Source organism: Chamaea fasciata, unplaced genomic scaffold (assembly GCF_029207755.1).
Source record: "Chamaea fasciata isolate MVZ Bird 193981 ecotype frontalis unplaced genomic scaffold, bChaFas1.0.hap1 SCAF_6, whole genome shotgun sequence".
In the NCBI taxonomy this organism is placed as follows: Eukaryota; Metazoa; Chordata; class Aves; order Passeriformes; family Sylviidae; genus Chamaea; species Chamaea fasciata.
The window spans coordinates 59,459,981-59,470,488 of NW_027094091.1; the positions used below are offsets into that span (position 1 = coordinate 59,459,981).

Genomic DNA, 10,508 nt, shown 5'->3' on the forward strand with positions numbered 1-10,508 from the left:
GTGAAGATTTTGAAGAGGTAGAGCACAGCAGCTACTTCACTTGCAGCAGCCCTGCTCCCTCAGATATCACTCCTACCCCTGCCCCTTTTTGCCTGTTCACATGCAGGAAATCAGGTTATTTCTGGTAGTGGCTGCAGTGGGCACCGAGGTCCCAATGCAAGTTGTTTCCTTTTAGAGCAAAGCTATTACATGCATAAGGTGATACCTGGGATCAGGCATGGATTAGAAGATTCTGATTCTTCATAAGCCCAAACAAGAATTCCCTTTACAGTACAAGCCATGAAATACTGAAAGCACAAACTCTTACAGTAGTTCTACTTAAGATCCTCTCCTTCCAGGAGGACAGTTGTAGTCATGTGTTATTCACACTCTTAAATTACTACAGCAGTAAATCAAATTGATAGGAGAAGGTGAACAGTTTAAATAAAATCTTTAATTGCTTATTTACAACAAAGGCAATGAGTTGGCAAATTGAAAATCATGATTTTCACTTTCTCACTAACTTCAGATACAGCAAGTACATACTCAGCTATAAAATATGCAGCCTAGTGAGTAAGGCGCAATATTTACATCACACTAGTACTGCAGAAAAGCACTTAAGATGAATTTACTGACAGCCAGAAGTTAAACATTTATCCTGGAAATGCTAACAATACTGAAAAAGAAACTTGAGATCTTGTCATTTAAAAAGTAGTGCTCTAGTCTGGTTGTTTTTGTCAGATTGCAAACATGCAATAATAATAGAAAAAATCTGATAATGGGATAAAAACAATACCTCTCTGACCTTGTCAGTTTTTGCAAAGTAACATTTTGATACAAGTGTACCGCTTCTTGGGCTGAAATCTAGTCCTGGTAATACTCCAGTATTAGACTAGTTACATAGTTTTACCTCAGCAAAGATCTTCTCTGGGGGAAAAAAACAACTATTACACTTGAATCCAGGCTATACTAGAAGCATAATACAATCACATACAGACACAAATTTAAGAACACAAATTACTATAGACACAAGATATCCTTCTTTAACAGCTTAAAAAACCCTTAAGTGTTAAAGAACTTATTGCAGCCCAAAATAAAGAAATCACTTTGTTTTCTATTTCTTTTCGATATCATTCATTCCCCCTCCATGTCTTTTAAAGTAGTAACCATTATTCTTATTATAGAAGGATAGGGAAAAGAATAGTCAAGGTAAAGTATTAATCCAAAACTTACCATCCTGACTGTCTCTTCTTGGACATAAAAGACTTACAAACTATGAGCCTCAAGGACAACAGATACACCAACCATATGATATGGGCATGGACTTTGATAGCAAGGCCTGCAGGGAATGTTTTCTTTGTAGAGGTTCTTTACTAATGCTTGGTAGTAACTGTCTTCATGAAAGGTCTTTATTTAACTATGTAGGAATGGGAAGAAGGTGGCATCTGTACAGAAGCTATCATTTCACCCACACTCCATTCAGCATTGGGCATGGAAGTTAACCGTCATTAAGACAAGCAAAGTTAAACAGTTTTTGCTACTGCTCTCCTTAAATTACATTCTTGAAATTAGGCTTTCCCATTGCTAGTTACTTGCACTTCATTTTTATATGAGCAGAGGATTTTCAAATGTTTCTTTTGCACTAATGAAATTCAGTGTAATTTTGATGTGATGATAACCATTTAGCAGTTTAAGGAGATGATGCTTAAATTTATGCAGAAACCTTTAAAGTGTGCGTGTTTCATATCCATGGGGTACTCATAGATGCTCACATCCATCACAGATTCTGCATTCAGATGTCAATTACAGCCATACCATATCCTCTTCCTGTCCATGCAGCAGCTTTCCCAAGCTTTTCAACTTTCATCCTTAATAGTACATGTTAACAGGACTCGTGTGGAAAGTATGTAATGACTCCTTGACACATTCAAAGAAAAGGCAAGTTTAACTTTTATCCAAAGCTTTCTCTGCTAAGTTGTTCTCTAGTTCAGGTGACTCCTCAGCATCCTGACTGGCAGAAGGGTTAAAAATCCCATCGACTGCAGGGGCTGTGGTCGGTGTTGTGAGAGGGGTCACAGTGTGTCCAAACCCCTGATAGTGACCCATGGGAGAAGAGGGCATTGAAGAAGCATCAGAAATTGGGTCTTGAGTAGATGAAGACAGTAAACTGGTATGCTCATTTTGTTCATGATCCTCAGCAAAAAACATTTTCCTTGGCTGGCCCAAAACTGTCCTCCCTAGAATTATGCAAAATGAAAAGGGTTTTTAATCCTTCCAACACCAGTCTTTGAACACATCAACTCTAAAACGGTCATCTTAAATTACAAGTCTTTGTTTTGTATTGGTTTTACACAGGCATTATTAGTTTCAATAAAGAAAAGTATGTCTTTCCATTTAAGAGAAAAACAAAGTACATTCCTCTACTTACCTAACCTTTTCTTTTTAAAAGAAATATTAAAAACTAGATTAAAAACTCTAAATCAGTCAGGAATTCTGGAAAGAAAAAATGCCAGATAAACCATGAAATCCTCTAGGGATGCAGCTGCCACTGATGTGGTAATCAAATGTTCTCAGGTTACTATAAAGGTGGGCAATAGTGTGACATGAAGCTGAAATACAGATGTATTGATGGATTGTACAAATCTTGTCTGTTACTTACCCACATTTCGAACCTGTTCCGAGATATCTGCCCTTAGATCAGAAATATCCCACATTGCAAGGAAGGAGTCAAAGCATGAGCCCTCTTCAGCTTCTTGAACATAAGGTTTATAGGAAAAACTGTAGTGATGTGCAATAGCAGCCAGAAACATCTCCACACAAATGATAAAATCCTGCAATGACAGAGACACTGACTTAATCCTTCATAGCTGGAGAATAGTAGTTCTGAGTTTCTTCTACAACTGAAAGGCTGCAATTGCCCTGGGATACTGACATCAGCTACTCTGCCACCAGGATATTCTTGGCAGTTTTCAGAGAGCCATACATACAGGACTTGATTTAAACAGATAATTTAACAAGCAGCAGCTCTACAATGAATACCTGAAAGAAGAAATATAAAGCTATCCAGACATTTCACTGGGGCACATTCCTTCTGCCCAATACATGGATATAGAAGTGTTGAGCATAAAACTCACATGGGCTCATTGGCTGAAACTTAACCCAGCTTAGAATAAATCATTACTCATCAAGCCTGTGTTAATTACAGTGAGTATATAATAATTCCTTGAGATCAGCTGTGTCATCTTACATATAACCATTCCTCCCCAGAAATTACCATCTGCTCCTACCTGTAAGCCTGTAGCCACAGCTTCCACACTTTGCCAATCCCAGGTGTGTTTCTCAGAAATGACACCAACTTTCACCAGCAATGCAATGAGTACAGCCTGCCTATAAAGAGAATTTATTATAAGAAGTGTTTGTATTAGAATTGTAACAGTAGTGCCAAAAATCTGCAAGCAAATCTGGTCATATGTATACATAGAAAGAATCTTTAAAAAAACTTTTTCTGCTTATATACTTAGATTTTAAGAGGAGGAAACAAACTTAACAAGAGATGTCATTCATCCCTGACCCTAAATACCAACAGAACAGAGAGCCAAAGGAGAGTTTGTTGTTCCAGTCATTAGAAGAAGTTGCTTCTCTTTCAGGATGTTGCTGTAGCTCAGAGAGTAATGCTCTGATAGTCAAATACATTCCCTCATTACCAGCCAAGTGTGAGCAATGCTCAAACAGGAATTTTTATTTACCTTATGGTAACTTGTTTTGGAAAAGTAATTCTTTTCCTTATAAAAGGAAAGTAAAGAGTTTTGAAGTAACTCCAAGTGAAGATTCTAAAATGAGTTATGTTCTTGAGAATCACCTTACAAAAAAGCAAGTCTAAAAAATAATCTTAAGTGAACAAAATTGCTCTCTCTTACTACTCTTCCCCTCACTAAGATTATGGGTAGATACTTTAAGGCCTCTAACCTCAGTAACAAATCCAGCCTTTTTAGCTCTTTTACGATCCGCCCTGAGAGCGAGAAGTTAACGAGTGAAAAATCCACTTACCAGAAAGAAACAAAAACTACCATCTTCACACAGAGAAACTTGCCAACAGGTTGGATAGGGTTCAGCTCCTCACGCAGTACTTTATAAAACAGCACCAGACAATACATGGCAAACTGACAAGTAAAAGAAAATTATTAAAAGCTTTTAAATCCTTGTTTATTTTGTGAGGGAGTAGTATTATGCCATCTCTACAGTTAAAATATGTATCATAGTATGATAAAACCTTAATATGCTATCTGTTTTTTTTAAAAAGGAGACTTTGGTTTTATGGAATCTTTGCCTTTCTGTTTTAAACCACTTTCTTTTTTTTATTCCTGAAATTCCAATAATTTCAACCAAGACACAGAAATTCATGCTGCTGCTGGGACTGTTGTCACAGTAGAAAGCAATTACAGTTCCTTCTGTGACGGTCACCCATCAAACACAGGGGTGGCAGTAAGAGGAGGACAGAATTTCCAAATGATCCCAGTTGTTATGCTGTCCTGACTCCTGCTGCTGTTGCCAAGAGAAGTAAAACCAATGCACGGACTCCAAAATGAAATTCTAAATTTTAGGAGCTGACATCTTACCCTGACATTATCTGACAGCTGACCCAACAAGAAAAGGTGTTGGGCAAGCCAGACTCTCAGCCCTGCACACATCATTTTCATTTTTTCCTGTGAATGTTATCACCATTTTTAATACAGAATTTTTAACACATTGACTCTTTGCATGAGTGCTGGGAGGAGGCTGTGGGGGAAAGTGGAGTCATCTGTTACCAGAGAGGAGCAAGTCTTAACTTCTAATGCCTGGGCCATACACCTCACCCATCAAATAATTTGGGGTAGAAAGGTGCTTGCTTTATGGAGCTTCATAGTAAAAAGAATAGAATTATTAGATTATCTGGTTTTCCAGTGGTTTTCATATATAACATTTAACAGGCAACAGTTTTGACTTACAATGGAAAATACTCTACCTGTGAATTACCAGACATTAACACAATCACTGCCAACAGTTCACAAAGAAGATCCATGTAACACTGATGAATTCAAAGAGTGGAAAGATGTACTGCTGATACTCACTAGCTGAGACATGTTGTTAAGTATAACCAGGTAAGTCCATGCATTGTTGAAGCTGAAGTTTCCTTCATCATACACTCCCACCAGTTCACAAATTCTGGAAGAATTTTTAGAATTAATCACTGGAGTAACAGTTCACTTCCCTCAAGTGCTTTATCTTCACTCTGTCAGTCAACCCTTAGAATTCAAAACTTTCAAAACCTCTTCTTGTACTCAAATACGGGTACTGGGGCCCTGCACAAGAATCTGTTTCCAGCAGCATATATATCTATACACACACACACACACACACACACACACACACACAGACACACACATATATATATATATATATATATATATATATATATATGGATATTCATTATGAGTAGCAAATTTTTCCACAGTCCTACAGAATTGTAGGACTAAAGAATAGTAATGACCATCAGTGCAAAGCTCATGAAATTAGCTTTCAGCATCATTATGGATGACTGCCTACTGTTCCTTTACAAACACAGGCTGTATGATGTGAAGGCACACAGTCAAGCTTGTCACATGCGAAGTTTGAAAAAAATTTTAGAAGTTACATGAAACCTGCCTTTAAAACTACTCAGTTGCTGAAGTCAGTGAAAAAAGGGAGGAGGAAAAAAGAATCTAAAAATTAAGAGATCACAAAAATGTGTTTCCCACCCCAATGGTACTTCACATTCTATCCCACTGATTACAGAAGTTGGCATTAAGTATTTATGATTTCAATTCTGCAAACAGTCATTTGCTATGGAGGAGTTATAAAGAAATCATAGGTTGATTCAAATTGTTGGGACCCATTTAGCATGTAACACGAGTCAGCTTTCAAACTGCCTTGATCCAATACAAAGGGCATGAAAATTCTTTCCAGTGTAACTCAGAATCATATCCTGAAGATCAATATTAATTATTTATCAGTGTACTTACAAAGCAATAATGGTAGTAAATGGTCTGACAACAGTGTACTGCAAAACACCCAGTTTACATCTAAATAATAAAACTCTGAAAGAGAAACACAAAATTCATTGTACAAGGATTTAAATACAATTCACTTATGGAAGATTCCTATTCTCAGTAGATTTTCTAGGCTAAATTTTAATTGTATGGTAATTTCAACTTCTGCATCCAGGACTTCAGATGTTACAGTATACAGTGTGTATATAAAATACACAGAACAGCTGAATTTTTACAGACATATTACAGGAAATACTCAATGATTCACTTATTTTAGCCATGAAAATCTTCTGGCTGGACTAAACAAAGAGAATGCAATTTTTGCTGTGTTTGAAGATTTAAGAAAAACTATGAATCTAAATGTAAGAGACTTAAAAACCATAATTGCCCTAAACACTTAAGAGAGCCAAAGCTCTTTGCCTACTACGGCAAACTGTATAAAGAAGTGACCACTGAAGCCCACCTTGCCCTCCCCTTACCCCAAACAGCTTTATCAAACTCAAAATCTCCTAAGAGAGAGATTTTATCAGTTTAAGCATTCAGAAACAAACAGTTTAGGTGCATAAGGCCTTTCACCCTTCACCTGAAGTAAAAACAGACCAGCTACCTGGTCTACTCCCAATTCCACATGAGGTTTCTGGCAAATATTTTATGATAGCAAAAGAAGCAGATTCCAGGAGACCTTTTTTTAATATTCTTGAAAAATAGAAAAGTTTCCTTCAGCACCCCCTGAGTCAATCAATGCATGTTAATTACTAACTCCAGTTCACAGGGTGTTTTATAGCTTGTCACTCATCCACAGCTGCTTTTGGCAGAGCTTCACAACTGATCAAACACATACAAACCACAAAGTGACTCCATCAAGCAGCACAAGTTATGCTGCTAAATATGAAAACAAAGTGTTTGGGTCTGCCTACACAGCCTAAAGCTTGAAGATGTCATCATATACTCACTCTCCCATAGCCCACGACGGACAGCAACAGAGAGGGGGCAGATGCCTCTGCTGATCTTTCGCTTCTATTATTAACACGAGGTTTGGGTACCGGTTGGTTAAGTAATTTGAAAGAAAAACCATAAAGTTATAGATGACATAAGCTTCATAGCATTCTCGACATGTATCCACATATATTGCAATCTTGGGGTATTTCAAAGCTATCCACTGCAAGAAGAGAGGTACACAAAAGGTTACGTGCGAGAAAGACAAAAGGGATTCCAACGACAACACTAGTTCCGCGAGCTCTTGAGCCAGCAGGCACTGATCAAACAGGGCTGGGAGCATTGGGCTAAGGGGAGAGCAATGCTACAGCTACAAAATAACCACCTCTAAAAACACACACACAGCTTCAGATTCCACCTGTAGTAGCCAGCTCTCTGAGTTTCAGAACAAAAATGGATTTTTTATTTTTAGAGAAACTGTGGTTATGGATCAACTGTCAGAGCTCTCAGTTTCTGACTATCACAATGCTGCTGTACTGTGCAAAGGATATTATCCTTTGTCCCCTGAACCAAAAAGGAATCATTCCAGCACTAAGAATAACTCCGGAAAGAATTCTAGTAGTAAGCCAGACTTGGGTAAGGAAGGTACAGCACTGAATTTTGAGGCAATTCTTGGATGAGCTCGTTTTCCACTTCTGCTGTTAAGATGGACGGGCCAAAAGCAGGCTCCTGTCGTACCCCCTTCCACATCCATCATTAAGGATACTCAAGGACAGGGTTAAGAAAGGTTATCAAAAACAACCCCAAATCCCCAGAAGAAGAATGTGGTATGACTAGAACTATGCTTCTGACATTCTCCATAAACAGGAATTCCCGGAACTTTCTAGGATTACCCTCTCCATGCAGCACAGTTTCTGCCGTGACACTGTTTTCCCTCACTCCCACAACAAACAGAATTTGATTGAGCTGGTAACAATAAGGGAACACTTACACTGTCTAAACTGTAAATCGGCACCATCCACAGAATCCTGTTAAAACAACAAAAGAACGTTTTATATTACTGAAAGTAATTTAATTCTGAATTAAATCCAGTATTTGTAGCATAGGTAAAACGTGAAATATTACCTTATTATTGGTTTCTGTAATTCAGGTTGAGTATAATGGACGAGGTGTTGCAGTATCCCCCAGAGAGATATTGGTATAGTCATTAGCAGAAATATCCCAGCAATAAACCATGCCTTGGTATGAATTCCAACCTTGCAAAATCAAAGTTTCAGTCTTAATACTTCCAAGTATTTACACGTACACAAAACATTCCACAAAAACAGAGTAATGCCCAGTACTTTATTTACTGAAACCCACAACAGATTCCTTGCTTTATGTATGGAACTTGTCTTCATTCAGCGCTGCATTATAGAGTTTCTGAAAACCTGTGGATTTGAAGACTTTTTAGCTTTAAAATCAAGTTCCAAATAGTAATCAATTAGTTTTCATTTAACAAACTGAAACAGATACGCATGTAGATACATAAAACCACAATGTCTGCTAAAACACAGAGTTTAAATTTTAAATCAAAGCTCTCTGAAAAACAACTAATAATCCCAAGTACCAAAACCTGAGAAACACAGGAGACTCTTCTCAGTTTCCTTTGATGAGAATCTTTTCTCTGATCCCCTACTTTACATCGACATCCCATGTCTCCTGTTATTTTCTAGTTTTACTTCTGATCTGTTTCTCTGCAAGCGTCAGACTTAATGGTATAAACTAGGATATAAACATCTGTTATGCTGAACATGCACTATGCATCAGAACAGGAATTCCAACCTGAAAATTTTAAACACATTCAAGACGGATCTCGCTGTCTTTAAGTCCTGAAAATTATACCCTGAAAAAGCCTTCCTCCAGGGGCAAAGACCTGTATCACACTGAACAATACATATATTTTAAGGTTAAAACTTTACTTCTTGTTAGAGAAGCGATGCAATCGTATGTGTGTGTAATTCACACACCACAGTTATGGTACCACCAGCATGAAAGAGGAGCTTCTCTATCCACAGAGATGCTCTACTGAATTCTTCCAAAACAGACAGAAATACCTTTACAAATGCCAGCATTAGTACTAGGTTTCAAAATCCAAGTTCTAGGATGAGAGAGTCAAACTCTTCTTGGTGGTGCCCAGTAATAGGATAAGAGGCAATGGCAGAAACTGATGCCCAGGAAGTTTCACCTGACCATGAAGAATAACTTCTTGACCGTGCAGGGACCACACACTGGAACAGACTGTCGAGTGAGGTGTGGAGTCTCCCCTCCAAGAGATATTGGACCCAGTGACCTGCTGTGGTCCCTTCCAACCCGACCCATTCTGTCACTCTGTGACTCCTGGCTAACTCAAATTTCTTCAGAATTGTACCAACTGTTCAAACACCAACTATTATGGAAACGGAAGGGGAAAGAAACACTGCCCTGATCCTTTGAAATTCACTGGGGCTTTAGCAGCAGGAAAAATGTGTCCAGCAGCACCATGGCACTTCTTCACCCTCTCCGTTCATGGAATGGGCCAGGTTGGAGAGGACCACAGTGAGTCATCTGCTCCAACCTCCCTGCTCAAGCAGAGTCATCCCAAAGCACATGGCACAGGATTGTGTCCAGAGTGTTCTTGAATATGTTCAGCAGGGGAAACTCCACATCCTCACCAGACAGTCTGTTCCAGTGCGTGGTTCACTGCACAGTAGAGAAGTTCTTCCTCATACCCAGGTGGAACTTCCTGTGCATTCGTTTCTGCCCATTGCCTGTTGTCCTGTTGCTCAGCACCACCGCGCAGAGCCTGGATCCATCCTCCCGGCACCCGTGATTTCCATACTTTTATAGACATTTCCCCGCCGCATCGCTTCCCAGGGCCGGGCCCCAGGAGCCCCCGGCCGCGCCCCTCACCTCCAGCTTCTGCAGCTCCCACACGCAGAGCGGCACCACCACCAGCAGCCCCACGATGTAGAGCAGCACCACGAGCGGCCGGATCCATCGCCGCCAGTTCCCGCAGGTGCACGGCATGGCCGCGGCGCCGCCGCCAGCGCTCCTCGCACCGACCTCAGCGGGCCGGCAGCCCCTGCGGAGTGCGCATCACCGGCGGGGCCGCCGCCTCAGCTCCGTGCCCCGGCCCCGCGGCTCGGCTCCGTATCCCGGCCGCGCTCCGTATCCCGGCTCGGCCCCGTCCCGCCCCGGCGCTCCCAGCCCAGCCCAGCCCAGCCCCGCTCACGCCCCCGCGGCGCTTCCGCCCGGCACCGCTTCCGGCTGCCCCGCCCCGCCCCGGCGGCCTCGCTGATTGGCTCCGCGACCTGCCCATCGCCGTTGCCCCCGCCCACCGGGGACAGCCAGGGGGAACCGCGCGGCCGTGCCCCCCCAGCTCCGGCAGGGTTGGTGCGTTCCACCCCCCGCCCCCAGCAGTGGGCTGTGCCACGTTCCCGGAGCGGCTGGAATGGGCGTCAGGGAATGCCCGGGGATGGCAGCGGTGCCGGCTACAGCGGGGCCACT

General features: G+C 41.0%; 1 protein-coding gene across 1 annotated transcript; it reads right to left on the minus strand.

Moving 5' to 3' along the window:
* Positions 1-413: 413 nt before the first annotated feature.
* On the minus strand, positions 414-10,177 carry TMEM184C (transmembrane protein 184C). The gene is made up of 10 exons (XM_066186512.1): positions 9,912-10,177; positions 8,106-8,236; positions 7,972-8,008; positions 6,998-7,203; positions 6,018-6,092; positions 5,088-5,181; positions 4,027-4,139; positions 3,267-3,366; positions 2,639-2,810; positions 414-2,216 (listed from the first exon to the last, which is right to left on the minus strand). The coding sequence occupies exons 1-10, from the start codon at positions 10,026-10,028 to the stop codon at positions 1,924-1,926; spliced, it is 1,338 nt and encodes a 445-aa protein (XP_066042609.1). The 5' UTR covers positions 10,029-10,177; the 3' UTR covers positions 414-1,923.
* Between the last annotated feature and the right edge of the window lie 331 nt (positions 10,178-10,508).

Excerpts from the sequence above, each read along its gene's own strand:
- TMEM184C (XM_066186512.1), bottom strand. The coding sequence starts at position 10,028 with ATGCCGTGCACCTGCGGGAACTGGCGGCGATGGATCCGGCCGCTCGTG. Across the intron at positions 5,182-6,017 it reads TTTACTACCATTATTGCTTT|AATTTGTGAACTGGTGGGAG; the intron begins GTAAGTACACTG and ends AAATTCTTCCAG. Across the intron at positions 3,367-4,026 it reads GTAGTTTTTGTTTCTTTCTG|GCAGGCTGTACTCATTGCAT; the intron begins GTAAGTGGATTT and ends TTCTCTTTATAG.